The following is a 24502-nucleotide window of genomic DNA, read 5'->3' as shown; positions in this document are numbered from 1 at the left end:
CAAGAGAGAAGAAAAGAACCTACAAAGGAACCCCCATCAGGCTTTCAGCAGATTTCTCAACAGAAAGAGAATGATATATTCAAAATACTGAAAGACAAAAACTATCAACCAAGAATACTCTACCCAGCAAAACTACCCTTCACATATGACAGAGAAATAAAAGCTTTCCCAGACAAACAAAAGCTGAAGGAGTTCACTGCCACTAGACCTGCCTTATAAGATATGATGAAGGGAGCCCTCCTACCTGAAAGAAAAAGGCAAAGGTTTACAAATCCTGGAGCAAGGAGATAAACAAAGAGACAAAACCAGAAAATGGTAGCTCTCTATCAGAATAAGTTAGCAAATATTTAATTATAAAATAATGGATAAAGAGAAAGAAAACATCAAAAATAACTATGACCACTTCTATTTGGTCACAAACACAACATAAAAAAGAATTAATTTGTGACAACATTAACTCAGAAGGGGAAGAGGAAAGGGATGGAACATCAGAAAAAGGACTATCTCATCTATGAGATCTTTTATACAAACCTCATAGTAACCACAAAACAAAAAATCAGAGCAAAGTCACAAATCATACATAAAGAGAAAACTGAGAAAACCACCAAGCTGAAATGGCAGGCAGAAATACAAGGGAAAAGAAACAATGGAAATCTAGAACAACCAGAGAACAAAAGATAAAATGGCAGTATTAAGCCCTCATATATCAATAACCACTCTAAATGAAAGCAGATTTAATTCTCCAATTAAAGGACACAGAGTGGCTGAATGGATTAAAAAACAAGACTCAACAATATCTTGCCTCCAGGAAACACATCTCAGCTCTAAAGACAAACTTAGGCTCAGAGTGAAGGGATGGAAGAAGACGCTCCAGGCAAATGGCAAGCAAAAGAGAGCAAGTGTAGTCACACTTATATAAGACAAAGCAGACTTCAAGATAAAAAAGATGAGAGACAAAGATGGACATTATATAATGCAAAAGGGACATTCTACCAAGAAGACATAACACTTATTATTATATGCACCAAACACAGGAGCACCAAAGTATATAAAGCAAATATTAACAGACCTAAAGAGAGAAACTGACAGCAACACAATAGTAGTAGGGACCTTAACACCCCACTTACATCAATGGATAGACGATCCACACAGAAAGTCAACAAAGAAACAGTGGCCTTAAATGAAAGACTAGACCAGATGGACTTAATAGATATATATAGAACATTCCGTCCAAAAACGGCAGGATACATATTCTTCTCAAGTGCACATGCAACATTCTCAAAGATAGACCATATGTTGGGAAACAAAGCAAGCCTCAATAAATTTAAGAAGACTGAAATCATATCAAGCATCTTTTCTGACCACAATGCTATGAAACTAGAAATCAACTACAAGAAAAAAGCTGGGAAAGTCACAAATATGTGGAGACTAAGCAACAGGCTACTGAACAACTGTTGGATCAATTAAGAAATCAAAGGAGAAATAAAAAAATACCTAGAGACAAATGAAAATGAAAACACAACATACCAAAACTTATGGGACACAGCAAAAACAGTACTAAGAGGGAAACTTATAGCAATCCAGGCCTACAAACAAGAAAAATCTCAAATAAACAAGCTTACCCTATACCTAACAGAACTAGGAAAAGAAGAACAAACAAAGGCCAAAGTCAGTAGTAGGAAGGAAATAATAAAAATCAGAGCAGAAATAAATGAAAGAGAGACTAAAAAAAAAAAAAAAACAGTAGAAAGGATCAGTGAGGGCCAGCCCCGTGGCTTAGGTTAAGTGTGCTCGCTCCGCTACTGGCGGCCCGGGTTCGGATCCCAGGTGCGCACCGATGCACCGCTTCTTCGGCCATGCTGAGGCCACGTCCCACATACAGCAACTAGAAGGATGTACAACTATGACATACAACTATCTACTGGGGCTTTGGGGGGGAAAAAAAAAGGAGGAGGACTGGCAATAGATGTTAGCTCAGATCCGGTCTTCCTCAGCAAAAAGAGGAGGATTAGCACGGATGTTAGCTCAGGGCTGATCTTCCTCACCAAAAAAAAAAAAAAAAAAAAGGATCAGTGAAACTAAGAGATGGTTCTTTGAGAAGAGAAATAAATCGACAAAACCTTAGCCAGACTCACTAAGAAAAAAAGAGAGAAGACTCAAATAAATAAAATCAGAAATGAAAGAGGAGAAATTACAATAGACACCACAGAAATACAAAGGATTCTAAGAGAATACTATGAAAAGCTATATGTCAACAAACTGGATAACCTAGAAGAAATAAATTCTTAGAATCATACAACCTCCCAAAACTAAATCAAGAAGAAACAGAGAATCTGAATAGACCAATCACAAGCAAAGAGATTGAAACAGTAGTCAAAAACCTCCCAGAAAACAAAAGTCCAAGACCAGATGGCTTCTCTGGTGAATTTCACCAAACATTCAAAGAATATTTAATTTCTATCCTTCTCAAACTATTCCAAAAAACTGAAGAGGATGGGATGCTTCCTAATTCATTTTCTGAGGCCAACATTACTCTGATACCAAAACCAGAGAAGGATAACACAAAAAAGGAAAATTACAGGCCACTATCACTGATGAACATAGATGCAAAAGTCCTCAACAAAATATTAGCAAATTGAATACAACAACACATTAAAAGGATCACACAACATGATCAAGTGGGATTTATTCCAGGGATGCAGGGATAGTTCAACATCTGTAAATCAATCAATGTGATACACCACATTAACAAAATGAATAATAAAAATCACATGATCATCTCAATAGATGCAGAGAAAGCATCTGACAAGCTTCAACACCGGCCCTACTAGAGGCCGGTTAGAGTTTTTGATAAAAACTCTAAACAAAATGGGTTTTGATAAAACTCAAAACAAAATGTTGAAGGAAAGTACCTTAACATAATAAAGGCCATATATGACAAACCCACAGCCAATATCATACTCAATGGAGAAAAACTGAAAGCCATTTGTCAGAGAACAGGAACAAGACAGGTATGCCCACTCTCACCACTCTTATTCAACACAGTACTAGAAGTCTTAGCCAGAGCAATTAGGCAAGAAAAAGAAATAAATGGGATCCAAATTGGAAAGGAAGAAGTGAAACTCACTATTTGTGTATGACATGATTCTATATATAGAAAACCCTAGAGAATCCACCAAAAACCTTTTAGAAATAATAAAAAAATACTGTAAAGTTTCAGGGTACAAAAATCAACATACAAAAATCAGTTGTACACAATTCTATACACTAATAAGGAACCAGCAGTAAGAGAAGTCAAGAGTTCAATCCCATTTACAGTTGCAACAAAAAGAATAAAATACCTAGGAATAAATTTAATCAAGGAGGTGAAAGACCTATACACTGAAAACTATAAGACATTATTGAAAGAAATCAAAGAAGACATAAGAAATGGAAAGATATTCCATGCTCATGATTGGAAGAATAAACATAGTTAAAATGTCCATATTATCTACAGCAATCTACAGATTCAGTGCAATCCCAATCAGAATGCCAACAATATTCTTCATGGAAATAGAACAAAGAATCCTAACATTTATATGGAACAACAAAAGACCCTGAATAGCCAAAACAATCCTAAGAAAAAAGAACAAAGTTGGAGGTATCACATTCCCTGAATTCAAATTATAGTATAGTAATCAAAACAGCATGGTACTGGCACAGCAACAGACACACAGATCATTGGAACAGAATAGAGAGCCCAGAAATAATCTATGGACAGGTAATCTTGGACAAAGGAGCGAAGAACACACAGTGGAGAAAGGAAAGTCTTTTCAACAAATGGCATTGGGAAAAGTGGACAGCCACATGCAAAAGAATGAAAGTAGACCATTATCCTACACCATACACAAAAATTAACTCAAAATGGATTAAAGACTTGAATGTAAGACCTGAAACCATAAAATTCTTAGAAGAAAATATAGGCAGCATACTCTGACATTGGTCTTAGCAGCATATTTTCAAGTACCATGTCTACTCAGGCAAGGGAGACAAAAGAAAAAATAAACAAATGGGACTACATCAGATTAAAAAGCTTCTGCAAAGCAAAGGAAATCATCAACAAAATGAAAAGACAACCCACCAACTGGGAGAAAATATTTGCAAATCATATATCTGACAAGCGGTTAATTTCCAAAACATATAAAGAACTCATACAACTCAACAACAAAAACATGAACAACCTGATCAAAAAAAGGGCAGAGGATATGAACAGACATTTTTCCAAAGATATACAGATGGCCAACAGACACGTGGAAAGATGTTCAACATCACTAATTATTAGTGAAATGCAAATGAAAACTACAATGAGATATCACTCATACCCATCAGAATGGCTATAATTAACAACACAAAAAATAACAAGTGTTGGAGAGGATGTGGAGAAAAGGGAACCCTCATACACTGCTGGTGGGAATGCAAACTGGTGCAGCCACTATGGAAAACAGTATTGAAATTTCTCAAAAAACTAAGAACAGAAATACCATACGATCCAGCTATCTCACCACTGGGTATTTATTCAAAGAATATCAAATGAACGATTCAAAAAGATTTACGCACCCCTACGTTCATCGCAGCATTATTTGCAATAGTCAAGATGTGGAAACAATCGAAGTGCCCATCAACGGATGAGTGGATAAAGAAAATGTGGTATATATATGCAATGGAATAATAGCCATAAAAAAGGGACAAAATCGTACCATTTGTGACAACATGGATGGACCGTGAAGGTATTATGCTAAGTGAAATAAAGTCAGACAGAGAAAGACAAATACTGTATGATTTCACTCATATGTAGAAGATAAACAAACACATAGATAAAAAGAACAGGTTAGTGGTTACTAGGGAAAAAGGTGGGTGGAGGGTATAAGAAGTAAAAGGGCACATATGTATGGTGACAGATCAAAACTAGACTTTTGGTGGTGAACACAATCCAATCTATACTGAAACTGGAATATAATAACGTACACTTGAAATTTACACAATGTTAAGCGCCAATATGACCTCAATAAAAAAAAAATGATACTACCACATATTTCCAACAATCAACATTTAATCCACAATCAGTAGTAAATATGTTCCAATGTATTTTATCTCCAAATCTATATGATTAGTTAATAGTACATATAACTCATTTTTAGCACCCAGTTAGGCCTGGTAGGGGACTACACATCACTTTTTAAAAGATTTTTTTTTCTTTTCTTTTTTCATATTTATATATTTATATATAGCCCTAGGAAGATCTAGAAATTAAACTTTTAACTTTAAAAGTGGAGCCATTTTCTGAACATAATATAGTTTTTTTCCTTTTCTATGTTTACAATGTTGGTGTGAGAAATTGTTTCTATACCTGCTTTATCAACCATATTACTCAAGACCCAAGAATGTCAACAAAATCACATTACACAATTATGAACTCCTGCAAAAGTGATGTGTTTGTTCGCTGTGCGTTTAAGCACATGATACTGAGGCTACAGTTAGTCTGTACAAGGTATTAAACACAGATCATACTATGCTGGTGACTGATAAACCACCACCTGACTTAACTTCACAAATCAACAGAGCTGATTTTTTACCACTTTTCCCCCTACTGTGACTTAGATAGCTGAAGCCTAATTAATGGTGTTATACAGATGTTTTACCTTTGAGTAGTCTTGCACAACTCTCTGTTTTAGAACAAGGCCTTCCAGTGTAAGTCTTACAAAATTTAAAATTAAATGTCTTTGTTACCTCTTCCTTTGGAAACACACTGTAATAGGACCAAATAGCCTGGCTGATTTGCATCAAGATAGACAGCTGAATGCTGAGATTTTCAATCCCTAAAGCCTAACCCTAAGCATGAAGGACTTGTTCTATTTTATATAAATTAGGCGTAACCAGAGTGCTGAGAAACTGCCAATTCCTCAACCCACTCAATGTAGGCAAAATTTGGTCATCTCCACTGCATCAGTAGGTCAGGGATAAATTCAGATCCAGTAAACACGAGAAGCCTCTAACTCCAACTTTCCAAAGGGCTCTCTCAGCACTTCCAGTGGTGTGTATTTTGAAGTCTGGCTAGAAATACAGCCCAGATATCCAGCAGCAGTGTTTTGATAACTGAAACCATGACAACAGCAACATAATTGGCTGAGATATGGAGAGGCCAAGCCTAGGAAACTCTTTTCTCCTTCTAAGAGTGATTTTACTCACATCCATATGTAAGAAATAAGGGAATACTGGGAATTCAATGGAGCAGTATGGAAACTGGAATAAGACAGTTTTTATTAATCAAGAATGTCTTCTACCTTGCTTGTTTGATGAACTCCTGAAAGTTTTCCATATTCACCCCATCTTCCTCTTCTTCTTCAAGTTTCTTCTTTGATTTCTTTTCAGCCATTTGTTCTGTTTCCTACCCAGTCCCCACCCCACAGAAAAACAAGATAAAACTGATTCTTGATAAATGCATACTTCATCATCTGGTTTCACCACCCTTGGGTTAATTGTTTTTTTTCCTCTCTCTCTCTCTTTTTTTTTTTTTGCTGAGGAAGATTAGCCCTGAGCTAACATCCAATGCCAATCCTCCTCTTTTTGCTGAGAAAGATTGGCCCTATCCGTGCCCATCTTCCTCTACTTTATATGGGATGCCGCCACAGTATGGCTTGACAAGTGGTGCATCGGTGCACGCCCAGGATCCGAACCCGAGATGCGTGGGCTGCCAAAGTGGAGCACGCACACTTAACCACTATGCCACCAGGCCAGCCCCTAATTTGTCTTTATAGTAAAGACATTTAATTTCTCCATATACTTTTGCCATCTACAAATCTGATATATTACTTTCTACCCTTATTTCATGAAACATTTTAGAATTTCCAAGTAAAAGCTGCAGAATAAATGTAAATTTTTACCATGTTTTTACTTTCTAGTCACATAGTCCATTGAGAAAGGAGCTTTTTATAGTAGCTTAGTAATGTCCATAGTCACACTTGCAGCTTTAACAGTATAACAACAGAGACATTGTATTTTGTTACAATTAGAGAAAGGAGAGATAGGTCTTGGAAGATACTCCTATACCAGCATCCAAACTGAATAAATTCTTCACTTATATAAGACATACCAAAATTCTCAATAGATCTGGAGTAAATTGTGGCTATGGATTTGGTGTGCTGACATTCTACTAACCATTCCACGCATCTTTACAAAAGCCATTTAAATTTCTAGGCCTCAGCTTTCCTTTCTGCAAAATGACCATATGTTTTTTCCTCCAAAAAATGATATTTCTAAAGCATTCTGAGACCCTTGGCTATAAGATGCTTTGCAAAACAGTCTAACTAAATAGTATATTTCCTGGGCTTAGCTGTAAAATGATGTCACTGTATAAAACATTCTAGAGAACAAAGTATAACTCTCTCAGGAAAGAAGATTATTTCATTATATTACATCCACAGTTCAAATTTGCTCTCAAGTAGTCAATTCACCACCGTCTACAGGCAGAATAATGACAATGCAAATTCACATAGCCCAGGATTCATCTCAGGTGTAAACAGCACTCAAAAGGAATATGCCTTTCAATAAGCATTAACTACGGCCACTGGGCCTTCAGAAGTGATAAGCAGCTTTTCAGCTCAGCTAGGTTAAGAAGTGAGGTCCTGCTCCCCATATCAGTCACAAACAGTGGATAATGATGCTACAAAAGAGAAGAAGGACCTCCCTGCCCAGCCTGACAGAGGCTTCTAGCCTGTTTCGGATAGTGTGTGGCAATCTAAAGCACAAGACTAACAAATAAACCACCTACCTTGTTGTACACAATGATAAAGTCACCCAGCTGGTGGGCCAGGATTCTTCTACGTTCCAGAAGTGCCAGTCGTCGACTGGGTAATACCATCCTCAGTGAGTGCTGGAGGTTACTTGATGCTCGCTTGAGGAAACGAACCACCAGCTCCTATAAATTAAGAGTCATTGGGGGAAAAAGCAGGGATTGTGCTAAGCAATAGAAGACAAGCTATGGAGGAATTACACAACAGAGATGTGAGAAGATGTATACTATACATTTCTACAAATAAGACCCAGAGCAAACATGTTAGGTATAAGGATACAGAAAGACAAAACAAAACAAAAGAAACTTGCTCTCTTCCCTCAATAAGCTAGTAATCAGAAAATCAAAAAGGTATGCAAATAACTATGTAATAAAGTAGTGGCTGTAAAAGAACCATAATGCATATACAAATACTACTATAATAATTAAAAGTACAGATATCATTTGGATAGGGTGAGCAAAGAAAGCATTTAGGGAAAAGCATTCAAGGATAGGTAGTGGAAACTAAAACCATGAGAGCAGATGAGGTCATCAAAGTGAGAAGGCAGAGAAAGAATACAGAAACATTCACACTCAGAGATAGGAAAGAGGAGGAAGAATCAGGAAAAAAAAAAAAAAAAACAACCAAAAAAAACCCCATAGTAGAAACATCAGAAATGTAGAAAGAAAGCCAGGAGACACTACTGTCATGCAAACCAAGGGAGGAAAGGGTACCATGTCAAAAGCTTCCAAGAGGCTGGAGCTGGAAAGGACCATAACCAAGACAAGGCCCAGGATCTGGCCAGCATGAGATAATTTCAAGAGAACACTCTCAGTACAGTAAAGGGAATAGGAGAAGGGTTTAAGAAATGCACGGGTCATGAAGAATATAGATGAAGAGCAGAAACTACTGACTTCAACAGTTCAGTGATAAAGGGAAAGAAGAACCACTACTATGCTTCAAAGTTGACAGTTTTTTTTTTTCTTCTTCCCCAAGGACAACGGAGCTTTTAGAGCTGGGATTGCCAAGGAGGACACAGTGGAAGGTCATTCAGGGGAAGATCTCACTTGAGACGGGGTAAAGGATTTTGAAATCTGAACAGATACCAATCAGATCATTCATAGCATTACAAACGCTTCAACGAGAGATTTTGCAAAGCCAAGGGCCTCAAAGGTGGTTGTTCCTTCCCTCCTACTCCAAATACAACAAAATTGCCTTAAGATGATAGATTTTAGGACCTTCTATTGATGTGCCTTCTGTGAGTTATGTGATAAAGAATCTCTAGTCTTAACCTGAAGCAGAGAAGGCAATTTTCCTACCTTCCTCATAAACAAGGCCACAATCATCAGGTAATGGGGTTACGGTTTGCTCTCTAGAAACATTTTCTAAAAGGAATGCACACAACTGGTCATAAGTTTTACAGTGGTGATCCTAAATATTCTTGTAAAAAGCCCCATGAAATCCGGTGTCAGCTCCAAGCCAGTAGCGGCAGTGGCTCTCCTCTTCTGAGCTATCTTTTTCTTCTTGAATTTGATTTTGGTTCACTGTCCTTTGGTGCCAATTTACTCCAGCATCAAGGAAGAGCTTCACAACCAGAGGGCTGGCTTTCGTAGCTCTACTCTGCTGTGTTGACTATACGGTGGTTTAAGCTGTTGTATTAAAACATTATTTTTTCACAGTGGAGCAAACTGACTCTCAAAAAAGGCAGTTTCAATTTTCCACTTGGAAAGAGCAGAGCTAACATTTTCCACTGATGGTTGAAGGATTATTCATAACACACAAGGTTTTATCTCTGGGTTGTATTGGCTACTTTAAATTCACAAGTTGTTTTCTGGGGTATCCATCATGTTTTTATAATAAGCCTGGCATACTGTATGCCTCTTGTATATGGAGAACTGAAAATTATGGTAGGGTCACCACTGAGTTGGACAAACGATGCAGCTTTTTCAGATTTAAAGATCCCTCTATTTTCAGTAACAGATCCCTGTGGTTAAAAAGGCTATGGAAGGACTGTGGCTTCTTCTATAAGTGTTGACCTTACCAAAGAGCTTGAAGCTCCCTGTCATTCTGATCCAAAAAGAAAAACCTTGCTAGAATATTAAATTCTAGGCATGTTCAAATGACCGATATACAGTAAAAATTATTACACAAGTTTGTTCCCAGTAATCTAAGAATCTTATGAAGTTACAACTAGTAAAGAAAAAATGTTAAAATGGAGGATGGTACATTCTTAGAGGGCCTATGATAAAGTGTTGACTTTCAAAGAGCTAATTCGACCCCTCAGGACAGAAAATAAATGGCTTATGATGCATGGAAACAATGGAAGAGTAAGTAATGTACAATTATAATATCTGGGTTCAAGTTCCAGTTTCACCACATATAAGCTGTGGGACAACAGGCAAGTTACTTCCCTTCTCTGGGTCTTTGTTTCCATTTGCGAAACGAGGATGACAGTGCCTCCCTCAAAGAGTTAACAAAACGTGAAGTTGTTTGAGAAAGATCTCTAGAAATTGTTATTCTTTTCAAGGGCTTTGCACAGGGCCTGACATATAATGAGCAATCAATTTCCATTTTCAGAATGAAACAAATTGATGGCCTCAACACATATTGTGATGAACATGGCTCCAGATCAAAGATGTACTTTACATTAAAGTAAGAGAAATCTATAAGCTATAGTATAGAATAATTCTTTCACCAGAAAAATATATTGCTCTTTACCTTAATAGAAAAAACAAAAAGAAAAGGAAAAAAGGGAAAGTAAAAAGGTTCCAACAAGAAGAGCCTCACCATCTGTTCATCCTCTTTGGCAGCCCAACTGGCACTGAACGTCTGACCTCCACTGTCTTTCATCAGGCGAATTTGAACATGCTGGAGATAGGCAGAGAATGCTATTCGGGCCTGCACTTTGCTATAGAAATCCAAAACAACATACCATTATGAGACAGCATGGTAAGCCTAGCAAATGTGTACTTGCCTCTCTCAAAGTGGCCTTTGAGGATCTTTCTATTAGAAAGGCTAAGAAAAATGAAGCCCCTCATATAGTCACTGAATAAAGATTCATTCTCAATTGTACATGAGATTTTTTTTTTCTATTAAAAGAATCAGAGAGGGAGAATCCTACTTATTTTCTCATTATTACCATGGGAAAAAAAATCAAACAAGAACACAAAAATCAAGTTTCCTTTTACCTCTTTGAACTTTTTAACAACTTTCTTGGGAGAATGGACAGAAAAAGTATGGAATCTTAAGAACATCTGTATTAATGCAGAAAGGTTTTTCTGCCTCAGAGGCCCTTAAGAGAATACTTATCAGTTAGTGCAAAAGTATGGCTTTTGCTATGGCAACTAATATTTCTGGTGTGCAAAAGCCTCCAAAGCAGGAAATAGATAAATCCTACAAAGGAACTTTGGAGACCAAATTTTAAGGCCATGCTTTTCTCAACTACAAGATGGGAGTGGCTGGAGCCCAGAACAAACGAGTGAGGTCCAACAGAGCCCGGCATAGAACTGACGGGCCAGGACAAGCCCAGATGTTCAGTGGGAAAAAGAAATCCTTACATAGGGTAAAAAGCATCTCAGCGACATCACTGAAGAACCCAGTGATTTCTGCCTGGTGGTCTAGGTTCGAAACAAGGAAATCGGATAAGATATAGTTTGGAAGACAGACGTATAAGAGAGACACTGATGATTTTCACTTCAGCTGCTAACTGTAGCAGATCTGTTTTCCTTCAGGAGAGATTTTGGTTATTACTTCAGCTGATCGGCCTTCTGACACTCCAGCCAAAATTACATCAGTGAAGATTAGGGCCCAACAAAAACTCTGTTTACAGTCCTCACACATGCAATCACTGAATGCTTTCTACTCACTGTTCCTCCAAGGCTAGGATGAAGGTTGTCCAGAGTAAAGTGGAAATCCTAAGAGGGTCCCGGTCTAGCTTCTATATGTGTGCTGAAGGGACTGAAGGGGAGGGGAATGGGGTTGGGAAGCAGATTTGCTTTTGAGAGTTTAATACATAAGATCTTTAGAGCATGAGATATAAGTAAGGCTATATCTCTGTTACTAACAGGGATAGTTTATGGGAGCACAATATGATTTTGAAAAAATAAATTTATATTTTCAAATGTTTCTCAACAAGGACGACAATTATATCCTTGTTTACCTGGAGATGATATACCGCTTTCCCTTCAACCACTCCCGTAAGTTTTACCTCTACAATAAATTAAAAACTTTTCAAGTCAAAACAAATGAAAAAGATTCTCAATTTTGGTCAGCAAATGCACTTCTAATACAATGAGCTAGAAATGGCATGTTTCAGACACCTCAAATGTAACAGCATACTTAATTTTAATAGTCCTCTAATACCAAAACATGAAGGACTTTTAGATAAGGGAATTATTGCTTAGAAGTTGTGATTTCAATCATTATATGGCTGCAAATCATTGTAACAAATTAAATAAACAAGGACTGAGTTTTCCATTTCTGTAAACCTTATTAAAGAGATCTGTGGAGTGTTCATCCTAAGGTTGTCTCTAAGGTACTGGACACACTGGTCAGCTAGTCATTTGTAACAAACGAACCAAAAAAAGATGAAAGAATGAAAACTAGAATAATTTACACTGAAGAAACCTTTTTTTTAAAAAAATAAAAGCCTATGTGGATCCTCAATATGCAAAATACACAACTATGGGGCCTGGAGTCTGGAATCCTTGCCATGGACCTCCCCCAGACCTCTCAGTAGCCACTGAGATGCCCCAGAGAATGAGAGGCAGCTCCAGGAAACCCAGTCTGAAAACCACTGACTTACAGTAACATATTCTGCAATTGCAACAGTTTACTCATTGAAAGCGAGATCCATAAGACTTATGAAGAAATAATTTATTTCTACAACAGCTAAGTACAACATTGTTGCTGGAAAGGACCTTAGAATACAGTCCAGTGGTTTTCAAATTCTCTATTTCAATTTAGTGGAATCTTTCTTCCCCTCCAGAAAGCACAGTTTGAAAAATACTTATCTAACCCCATACTTTGGCTTAACAGAAAAGGAAACTGAGGCATAGAGAAGCTCTCTGACTTGCCCATGATCACACAGCCAGTTGGTAAGCACTAAAAAGCCAGAGCCCAGGTCTCCTGACACAGTTCAATGTGCTCCCCACTAATGGAACTATTCTCATTCTCCACAAGACTGTTCCAAACCTTAACTCTATCCCTCCAATCCCCTAAACCCCAATATCACCCTCCACCCTTACAGTATAAGAACTGACCTTTAACTTAGAAAATAAAGGCAACATGCACAAATGCCTAACTTCCTTCCCCTTTAACTTCTAACTACTGCATTCATCCCATAGTGCTTTCCTTCTGACTGATAGGAAGGAATACCCCTCCACTGGCCTATTTCCACCTTCCTTTAGGACCTCCTTTATCAACATATCCATTTCTGCATCTCTAATCCTCTTTCCATCAAATCCTTCCCCTAGTCTAAATAAGCTGCAGAATCCCTACCTTAAAAAATCTTTTTCCGTTAGCTTGCTTTCTCTCTGATGCATTCTCACCTTCCTTTCATTGCCAACCCCTCTGAAAAAGTTCACACTTGCTTTCTTATTTCCTCAATTTGCAATTTCTCTTCCACCCACCGAAGTCCACCCTAGGTCACAAATGTAGATGTCTCTTTTCATTCCCCATCCTAACTTGGGCTGTCTGAAGCTCTACAGCTTGAAACTCTCGTCTTGTAGCTTTTATCATACTATTCCCTCCCAGTTTTATGCCTGCCTCTCTAACTGCTATTTCTTGGTCTCTTTACTACTATTAAACACTGGTTTTCCCCAGGGTTCAATTCTCTTCCTTTCCCCTTGTCTATGCTTGCTGAACTAAACTGAATTGGACAAGCTCATCCACTCTGAAGTTTCCTAACTATCAACTGTACAATCCTGTTCAACTCTGACTATCAAAGTTGTATTTTCACCTATCTATTGGACATCTTCATCCCAGAGCACTTCCATTTCACTGTGTCCCAATGAATCGCATTATTTATATCATGAACTCAACACATATCCTCCTTATATTGACTGATGGCATCACCAAGTTGCCAAATTTGGAAAATTCAGTCTCTTGGGAGTTCTTACATCTACCGAGACCAAGCCCTGCCAATTTAACTTGCAAATTTCATTAAGTCCATCCCATTCTCTCCATTCTTATAGCCATTGCTCTGGTCGAGGCCTTCATCATCCTGGCTCTGGACTATTGTAACAGCCCTTAACTCACCTCTCTGCCTTTAGTTCTCCTCTTATCAATCCTATCCCACAATGCAACCAGAATTTACTTTCTAAATCAAGATACGACTATTTCCTTCATCTGCTTAAAAATTATCCATCTAGAAAATAAAGTTCATGCTCCTCTTAAAGGCCTTTATGATCAAATGATATGCAATTTTTTAGTCTCATTTATTACTACACCCTTCTCTCCATGTAACTCCAACACATTAATCTGTATTTCTCAAACTCGCCAAGCTCATTCCAGTTTCACGGCCTTTATACTTAATGTTCTGCCTGGAATAATCTGCCCCCTGATATTCACATGACTTACCTCCTTCTCATCATTCAAGACTTACTTCAAAGGTTACCTCTTCGTGCCTGAACACCGCAATCTAAAGAAATCCTCTGCCCAATTACACTGTAACATTACACCCTGTTTATCGTCTTCAGAGCACTTCTTACTGCCTGAAACTATCGTGTTCTTTGTTTACTGTCAGTCTTCCCCACTAGACCATAAGCTCCACAAGCCTGTCTTGGTCTCCACTGTGACACCACATAGCCTAGCACAATTCCTGGCCCAGAGCAGGCGCTCAGTAAATACTCGTTGAGGGGCTGGATGAAAGACTGTACTATCACATCTCTGTGCCTTTATTTTCTCCACTAGCACTCCTACCGTTAGCTGTCACCTCCCAAACCTCCTGAAAACCTACTCATCGGTCAAAGTCTGGTTCAGATATTGCCTCCTCCCTAATGTCTCTCTAATGTCTTCCCAAGCAAGACCAATCACTCCTTTTTCTGTGTCCTAAGAACACTTTGTCCATCTTAGGGTCAGAGCCCTGCTCTTAAGTGTCCCCATACTAAACCATAAGCTGCCTGAGGTCCTTGTCTCAGTCCCCTGTGCTCTTAGCAACTGACACTAAAACCCAACAAATATTTGTTGGGCCAGTGAGACCCGGGGTTTGTGGCTCTAATACCTTGGACAAGTAACTTTTCTAAGGCTCAGTTTCCTTAACAACAATAACATCAAACCACAGTCATTACTTCACAGGACTGCTGTGAATAACAAATGAAAAATGGCTGTAAAGCCACCAGCAGAGTACCTGGTACATAGTACAATTCAGCTGTTATCAGTTTTACTATTATAATTACAAACGGTACATACCTAAGATTGCCATTATCTTGCAGAATCTGCATCAAGTTAAATTTAGGCTCTGACTCCTGAGTCTCAATTTTGTGGCACTGTTCACCTTTGTTATTCCATTCAGGAACTTTCACGGCATTTTCTTTGGGTGAATTTTCTACCATAATGGTCAATGAGGGTGTGTATTTGGCTTGATTTTCTCCAAGGGACCCTGCAGACTCCTCCTGGGAAGCTTCCTGTTCTTCATCTTCATTGTCTAATGCATCTTCTTCCTCCTCTTCACTCTCTGTCTCAGTTTTAACATTCATTTCAGCTGGTTGGGTAATCACTAAATGCGAAGAATCACTAATGTTGCTGAAAAAAGGATTAAATTTTCCTCTCTCCCAATACCTTCTTTTTATCCTTTTAGTAAAAACCCATTTCTAAATGAGACCACAAACACACAAAATTAATAGCATACACATGTTACTCACCAATCTTATATAATCTAAAAATCTATTAGTGATCTTCATTAGAGATGTTTCTCATCATAGTACCAATGGCTCTCTCACAATTTAAGGCAAAAAACATCTTTGTAGAGTAATCTCTAGAGTGTGTTAGAGGTTTTTAGAAGGGCACCTGTTTATGGAGGTACAAAAAGCAAGGGAATATCTTTCTATCCTATGTTTATTCATTATCCTTCTCCTTCACTGCCTGGGAACGTCTATGAGGACAAGGACCATCTCTTTTTTATTCACTGATGAAACCCCAGTCACTAATGTGTCTGATACAAGTGCTCAACAAACCAGGGAAGGAGGGAAAAAAAGGAAGTCAGTCAATCAGTCAGTGACAAATAGACCTATAACAGGGGAGAATCTGGAAGAGAAAGAAATTCCCCTTTGTCCGTTCATGTTTAAAATATTTACACCATTCAGCAATGTCAAAGGATGAACAGGACTTAATATCTAACCATGAAAGACCTGAACAATAATGCTCAGGATTCCATTAAACTTGAGCCAATATTACTTCTAAGCTATCAGCTACCTATGTAATGCTGGAATAAGAACAAAAGCCAAAATATATGTGCTTCAGATATTCTTCCATACAAATATTATAGAGTGGAAGGTTTAAAAACTTACAATCCTTTTCAAATTAAGTTTGAGAGGAAAAAGACTACACAAAAAAATTAAGTATATGTGATCAGGAAGGTTCTGATTCACTAAGTATTAATTAAGAAGCCGATTAACTCAGTCTGGCAGGATGTGGACAACAGAGTTTGGTGAAAGCTCACCAGCAGGTACCTGGGTATTTTCGCCTCAATGACCTCAATCTGCCACTCCGACGTCTACGTTTTCGCACCTCCAAAGACAGGAGCTTTCTCTCATAAAGAGCAGCATGTATCTTGGCCTTTGAATTCATACTCTCTACCTTCAATTCCGGTGCTCCATCAGCAGTCATCCTAGAAAAAAACAATATGGTAGCTACAGGCGTCATAAAATTCTCTCCTTTCTTCCAAGGCTAAGCTTGACAGAATCCTATAATGATGACGGACTGGGCATAGTAACTCTAGTGAATTCTAAACGGTTTGACAGATAAATGAGAATATTGGAATCTACATTAAAACTTCACTAATGGCCTGTCTGCATTTGTTACATGTTATGAACAAAAATATATCTGAAGAAAATGTTTAAGTATTTTTAAGTACTCAGTAAAACTGGCTGACTATTTATTGCAGGGATCATAAAGTGCTACCCAATACCTTATACCTTAAGAATGACTGGAAGATACTGGAAACATTTTAATTCTTAGGCAGGGTGGCAGCTAGAGGTGTTTGCTTTATTGTTATTCATTATAACCTAGAATTATACAAATATTCTTCTGAATGTATACAATATTTAATAAACACAGATTTAGCAGAGGTTGAAACGAGGGGAGGAATGGCTGATAATCTGTGAATATGGTAGCACAGAGCTGACGGAGACTCACAGCGAAAGTGTCTTAGCGAAAAGTTGCCAAGACTTTGGGATACACCAAGTCTCAAGCATTCCAACATGAGGAACTCCTCCCTGAGAGCCTACTTGGTTACAGAAGGAGGTGGGGAGAGGCGGCAGGGACTCTCCAGGTATTGAGCACAGGTCAGAAGTTGGAGTTAGAGTCAGAGGCACAGACGAGGGAAGGCAGTAGATGTAGGATAAGGCCAAATTCCCTCAGGTCATGAACGGGAAATGGGATGGGGAAAGGGGATGGCAGCAGCTACATTAGGCATTAGTCAAAGTAAGATAAATCACAAATTAGGGAAGTGACAGGTGTCAGGTGCAATCCAGACAAGGACTGGCAAAGTACAGGACAGGTAGAGATAACTAGGTCACCAAAGAGAGAAAAGGTTCTTGGTCATTGTCAGAAAACAAGTATCTATGTTAGTGTCCGAAAGCAAGCAGCCAACTCCGTATACTCAGAACTCAAGATCTAACTGGTTGGCTCTGAACTCTCTTGAACTCTCTAGAACTGAAAGTGTATTCCCTTTGGGGTCAAGGAATCATCTTTATTCCTCTGGGAGTTTTCAGTCTCTGGGAATGATGGCAAGGCTGTGTCTTTTGGTCTATTTAGGACTTTTAGGGATTTCTGGGTGGATGGGCTAGATAGTAAATCTTTTGGAGGCCTTCTCTTTAGAGCAGGAAATTGAGCCAAGAACAGGGAAGGTCAGTTGGGGGCAGAAACAGGAAGCAAATTCATGAACTTTAAAAACAGTTCAAACTCAGCTTATTGGAGTCCCAACAATTGAACACTGGCCTCCACCCCCACCCCGAACATGGTTGTGAAAATAGATTTTTTTAGCCAATTAAATAATAAAGAAAATAAAACAAATATGATATTTTTAAATAACAACTAAGAGCTTCTAAGAAACTCTGAATAGACAGATAAATCTTAACTAGTACAAGGGAAGGAGGCAGGGAATGCTGGGAAAGTGTGAATCTGATTAACGGGAACTATAGTTCTACGAGGGCAAGGACCATGCTCATCTTGTTGATCACCGGATCAGTGGTGCTTACGAGACTGCCCAGCACACAGCTGACATACCACAAATGTTTTTTAATTAATCAACAATTGAATTCCCTATAAATAAGTTGTAATACCTTTTAGCTACATCCACTTCATTTTATTTTTCCAATATCTTACGAAAATATTTAAACAGAAAAGTTTAAAGATTTACACAGTGAACATCCATATACTCACCGCCTAGTTTCTACAATGAACATTTTACTGTATGTTTGATCACATATATATCCAACTTTCCATTCTTCTATCCATCCATCAATCCACCTAACGTTTAAAGCATCTCACAGCTGCACATAGATGTCAGTGCACTTCACTCCTAAACACTTCAACGTGCACGGCATTAGTATTTGGAGTTCAATATTTGTTTTATAGGGCTTTGGGGTTGTTGTTTTCTGGTTTTTTGGGTTTTCTGGTGAGCTAAATACTACACACAGTGAAATACCCAAATATTAAATGTCCATTTGATGAGTTTCGACAAATGCCTAGAACTATATAACCCAAACTCTAACATTACTATCCCCTCAGAAAGTTCTCATGCCCTTTCCCAGTCCATCCCTCCCTCACACTTCAATTCAAACCATTGTTCTGAATTGTTTCATCCCATATTAGGTTTGCCTGTTCCAGAACTTCACAAAAATGGAATCATACGTATGAACTCTTTTGTGCATGTCTCCTTTCATTCAGCATGTTTTTGAGATTCATCCATATTGTATCAGTATTTATCCCTTTTTATTGCCGAGGATTAGTCCACTGTATGAATAATCCGCCAGTCTACCTACTCTCCTGTTGTTGGACATCCAGGTTGTTTCCAGTTTTGGAATATTATGAACAAAGCTGCTATGAGCATTTTTGTACAAGTCATTTTATAGTTATGTTTTTCATTTCTTCTGGGTAAAGATGTCAGAGTGGAATTTTCTAGGCTTTCTAACAGACTGCCAGACTTTTCTAAAGTTCTTGTACCAGTTTATGCTGCCAGTGACAATTTATCAGAGTTCCATTAGCTCCACATCCTCACCATTTGATGTGGTCAGTCATTTTTTCCCCAGCTTTACTGAGGTTTAATTGACAAACTGTAAGATATTTAAAGTGTACAACATGATGATTTGATATAATTTTAGCCATTCTGCTGGAAGTTACTGGTATCTCATGATTTTAATTTGCCATTCTCTGATAACCAATGTTGTAAGCACATTTTCATAAGTATATTGGCTATTCACGTATCTTCCTTTTGAAATGTCCAAACATTTTACCCATTTGTAACTGGGTTGTCTTTTAATTATTCAGTTGTAGGAGTTCGTTATATTTCCTAGATAGCAGTCCCTGCATAGATGTGTTTGATGAATATGTTCTCTCAGTTTATGGCTTGCCTAGTCATTTTCTTAATAGTATTTTATGATAAACAAAAGTTTTTAATTTTGAGGAAATCTAGATTATCATTTTTTCCTTTTTGCTTATTGCTCTCTGTGTTATGTCTAAAAACTTTTGCCAGGCCTGAAGTCACAAAGATATTTTCCTCAGGAAGTTTTATAGTAATAGCTTTTATGTTTATGTCTATGAATCATCTCTAATTTTTGTGGGAGACAGGGGTTGAGGTTCATTTTTAAAAATATGATTCCCAATTCCAGGCCCATTTGTTAAAAAGTTTCCTTTTCCCAACAGATTACTTTAGGCCTTTTGTTTAAAGTCAAATGATCATATAAATATGGGTCTATTTCCAGGCTCTTTATTCTGTTCCATTGATCGATTTGCCACCGCTTTGATTATTATAGCATTATAGTATTTCTTTAAGTCAAGTACTCAAAGTCTTCTTCAAGATGACTTTGGATATTCTAAGTCCTTTGCATTTCTATATAAATTAAAAAAAAAACAGTTGGTCAATTTCTACAAAAATCTACTAGAAAATGATTGGGATTGCAGTGGATCTTTAGATTAGTTTGAGGAGAATGGATATTTACAATACTAGATCTTTTTTTTTTTTTGTGAGGAAGATCAGCCCTGCGCTAACATCTGTTGCCAATCCTCCTCTTTTTGCTGAGGAAGATTGGCCCTGGGCTAACATCCGTGCCCACCTTCCTCTACTTTATATGTATCGCCGCCACAGCATGGCTTGACAAGTGGTGCGTCGGTGCGTGCCTGGGATCCAAACCTGCGAACCCTAGGCCACCGCAGCAGAGCACACGCACTTAACCGCTATGCCACCGGGCCAGCCCCAACAGTAAATCTTCTAATCTGTGAACATAACATCTCTCCACTTATTTAGATCTTCTTTAATCTCTTTTAGTAACATTTAGTAGCTTCTACTGTATAAGTATCAAACATATTTTATTAAATTTATCCCTAAGAATTTCATATTTTCAAATGCTATTGTAAATGGAATTTCAAATTTCATTTTCCAATTATTTACCGCTAGTATATTAACAAAACAGATTTTAGTATATTGACCTTGTATCCCAAGACGAGTGCATTTCTATGTTCTTATAGTTATTCTGTAGACACCTTAGGAATTTTTACTAACCTGATCACATCATCTAAGAATAAAAACATTTAACTTCTTCCTTTCCAATCTGTACGCCTTTTATTTCTTTTTTTCCCCTCTTGCTTTATTGTACTGCTTAGGACCTCTAGGACAAAGGGAATACAAGTGGTGAGAATGGACATCTTGCCTTATCACTAAACATAGGGGGAAAGGCTTCAATATTTCATCATTCAGTATGATGTTAGAAATAGGTGTTTCATAGAAGGCCTTTATTAGATTAATGAAGTTCCCTTCTATTCCTGATTTGCTAAGAGTTTTAATCATAAACGTGTTGAATTTCATCACATGCTTTTTTTTTGCATCTAATAAAATAATCATCTGTTTTTTCTCCTTTATTTAATATGGTGAGTTGTACTGCCTAATTTTCAAATGTTGAATCAACCTTGCATTACTGGGAAAAATATCACTGTAGTCATATGTATTATCCTTTTTATATACTGGTAGATTCTATTTGCCAATATTCTTTTAAGAAATTTTATGTCTATGTTCATGAAGACATTAACCTGTAATTTTCTTCTTCTTCTTTTTTTGTTTAATGTCTTTGCCAGGTTTTGGTGTCATAGTTATGCTAGCATCATAAAATGAATTGGGAAGTGTCCCTTCCAATATTTTTGAAAGAGTCTGTGTAAGATTGGTGTTATTCTTCCTCAAATGCTTGATGGAATTCACCAGTGAAACTACTGGGCCTGGAGTTTTCTTTGTAGGAAGGGTTTGGACTTTAAATTCAATATTCTGAATAGATACAGGATTATGCAAAATTTCTATTTCCACTTGTGTCAGTTTTGCTAAGTGTTTCTTCCCCACAAGGAATTCAGATATTTCATCTAAGTTGTTAAAGTAGTGGAATAAGGTTGTTAATAATATTCCCTTAATATCCTTTTTATGTCTGTAGGATCTATAGTGATATCCCCTCTTTCCTACCTAATACTGGTAATTAGTGGTCTCTCTTCTTTCAAAATCAGCCTACCTAAGAGTTTATCAATTCTGCTATCTTATCAATGAGCAATTTTGGATTTTACTAATTTTCCTTATTGTCTTTTATTTAATTGATTTCTGCCCTTTATTATTTCCTTTCTTCTACTTACTTTGGGTTACTCTTCTTTTTCTAGTTTCATAAAATGGAACACTGATCAGTGATTTAGTCCTGTGTTTTCTAATATAAGCATTTAAAGCTGTAAATTCCCCACTCCCCCCCACACATACTACTGTAGCTATATCTCACACATTTTAATATTATACTTTTATTAACATTCATTTCAAAATATTTTCTAATTTCCATCATGATTTTTTCCTTGACCCATGGATTATTTAGAAATGTGTTGTTTAATTCCCAAATATTTGGAGATTTTCTATTGTTATTAATTTTGAATTCCATTGTGGTCAAAGAACACACTCTGTATGATTTTAATCCTTTTAAATGCATTAAGACATTTTAAATGTTTCACACTCCAGCATATGGTCAATCATATGCCACCTTTCATTTGCTTACATCTCTACACCACCAAAAAACCCCTACTGATGGCAATATAAAATGAGAGCCAAAAAATGAAGGACAGAACCTACTGATCTTTAAATATTCTTGTCATTTAAGATTTTTTTTCTAATTTCCAAATCGATAGCAGTATACTGCAGGAAGCACATTCCTTGACTAAACACTGGAGAAAACTTATAAACTAAGTGTGAGTTTCATTTGGAAACAAGCTACATACGTGATTTCTCTCAGTTTTCCCTTAATTAAACGGCAATCACGTCTTCCTTCTTTAAAGAAAAATTAGACTTATGCTTCAAAAGATTTTGATGAGAAACCAAGTTTATGTTAATTCTTAAATGTAAAACAAAAAGCCAGATATAGGAGGTCTCTTCCTTATTGTTGTCACTTTGCTTTTTAAAGAAATTCAGCACAAAGGGGATGCATGTCATGTCTCAAACCAGAGGGTATGTTTAGGGTTAAGACCTTTTGTTTGGGTTGCAATCTTCAGTTGGGCAAGGCTATCCCAGCCCTTCCTCTAAGACCTTTCTCTCCTCTGCCAAAATGAAGAGGCACAAGTATTTTGTACACTTTAGTTCCGTGGCAAACTGGAAGCAGTTCTACTCAGCCCTGTGAAGTGCAGAGCTGTATGCCCCAGGTATGTCAAGGCCAAAACGTAACCTCTTATTTGAATCTAACATGAGAGTAGTCTTGAAATCTCATTAATACTTTGACCTCTCTCACACAGCCAAACAAGGATACTACTATTATCAGCTGAAATGATATACCTATAGTTACAAAAAGGTAAATCCCAAACTTGGTTAGTTAAAAGTTGCCACAGAATAGTGTTTCTATAGGAAACATTTTTATGTTACTATTCAAGCTGAGCCAAACTGAAGATAGTCATATAAAGTATCATGCTTAGTCCGTGCACGGTCACACATTATGCACACGGAAAGAATTTCCCAACTGTCAAAAATCAGTTACCGTGTTCTTCCTGTCAATAAGCTTCTTCTTGGGTGTCCCCTACAGAAGTAGAAAGGACAAGTGGGTTAGAGCACTGTGCAGATATTTTCCCCTGAGTTCATACACATAAACTCTTGAAATTTGTATTACAGAGGTTCAACATGGAATTATGCCAGGGAAGGCGCACTGGGGGAGAAGCAGACAGATGAATTGAGAACGTGCTCAGAAAAGAATAGAGTACCTAAGCTTGAGGGAGGATCAATAAAAAACAAAAGGGAAAGGACAAATGAATTCTGGAGAAAAATCATAACAATTACTTGCATTTATATAGCTAGTCACAAATCAAATCACACTTATTCTTCACAACAATCATGTGAATAAGATTATTATTAGCCCCAAAGGAGCAGGATAAGATCATTTTGTGACATGCCCAAGGCTGGAGCTTAATGGGTTTAAATTTGAACTCAGGGCTTAGGTCTCAGACTCCAGTGCTCTTTATACTTTCACTGAACTGTATTAGGAAAAGAAACCAATTTCCATTCTCATGGGCTTCACACAGACTGCTCACGAGAAACAGGTTTTCCACAATAAAAAAAAAATCTCTTCAAAAAAGAGACGCTCTTCCTTATCTCTAAACTACAGTTGGGCTTCAACCACAGGAAGTGAGTGCCATTCATGTTTGAGTTGGCTTTTGTTTTTCTTTTAAAACTTTCTCTCCTCATTCAATTTCCTTTCACTTAACACTTTCTTTTCTTTTTTTTTCAATTTCCCCAGCTTTACTCTACTCATTTGTGAATGTGTATGTTCAGTTCGGTACAATTTTATCACTGTGTAAGTTCATGTATCCACCACCACAGAAAAGATACTGAATACTTCCATCACTATAAGGATCCCCTGTGTTGGCCTGTTCTAACCATACACTTCTTATCTAATCCTGGATCCCTTTAATCTGTTCTCCATTCTAAAACTGTATCATTTCAAAAATGTTATATAAATGGAATCACACAGCATGTAACCTTTGGTGTTGGTTTGTTTAAAAGAGACAGATACAATCAATATCAAGATTTTCTGTCTATAGAAAATCAAGTAAAGAGTTTGTCTTCACCAAAATTTTTTGTCTTTCCCTTCCCATGTCTTCTATTCATGCCAGTGTCCTAATACTGTCACCTTATCATCAGAAAGTCTCAAGATGATTTTAACCTTTTCATCAGATAATGGTCTGCTCCAGTAATTTGCAATCAAGGCTTTACATCACAATTCCCCGGGGCAGCTTTTAGTAAGTACCAATACTTCAATCTA

General features: G+C 37.4%; 1 protein-coding gene across 16 annotated transcripts in view; it reads right to left on the bottom strand.

Annotated features, from left to right (window-relative positions):
• TTLL5 (tubulin tyrosine ligase like 5) overlaps positions 1-24502 on the bottom strand; it is a 296525-nt gene that overhangs the window by 177878 nt on the left and 94145 nt on the right. For 13 of the 16 annotated variants that reach the window (XR_009223721.1, XM_058567405.1, XM_058567407.1 and 10 more), the window contains 6 exons: positions 23225-23263; positions 16478-16635; positions 15219-15525; positions 10596-10716; positions 7808-7954; positions 6321-6424 (listed from right to left, as the gene is read on the bottom strand). Coding sequence is in view for 15 of the 16 variants with exons in the window: in XM_058567405.1 (XP_058423388.1) it covers positions 6321-6424; positions 7808-7954; positions 10596-10716; positions 15219-15525; positions 16478-16635; positions 23225-23263 (876 nt within the window). In the remaining variant the exon portion in view is untranslated. The remainder of the gene's footprint in view (positions 1-6320; positions 6425-7807; positions 7955-10595; positions 10717-15218; positions 15526-16477; positions 16636-23224; positions 23264-24502) is intronic. The other 3 variants (XM_058567400.1, XM_058567401.1, XM_058567406.1) reach the window with 1 other exon arrangement.

The sequence above is a fragment of the Diceros bicornis genome, chromosome 24 (genome assembly GCF_020826845.1).
Source record: "Diceros bicornis minor isolate mBicDic1 chromosome 24, mDicBic1.mat.cur, whole genome shotgun sequence".
Taxonomy (NCBI): domain Eukaryota; kingdom Metazoa; phylum Chordata; class Mammalia; order Perissodactyla; family Rhinocerotidae; genus Diceros; species Diceros bicornis.
The sequence above is the reverse complement of the archived record's forward strand: the minus strand, read 5'-3'. Positions and strand labels throughout refer to the sequence as shown.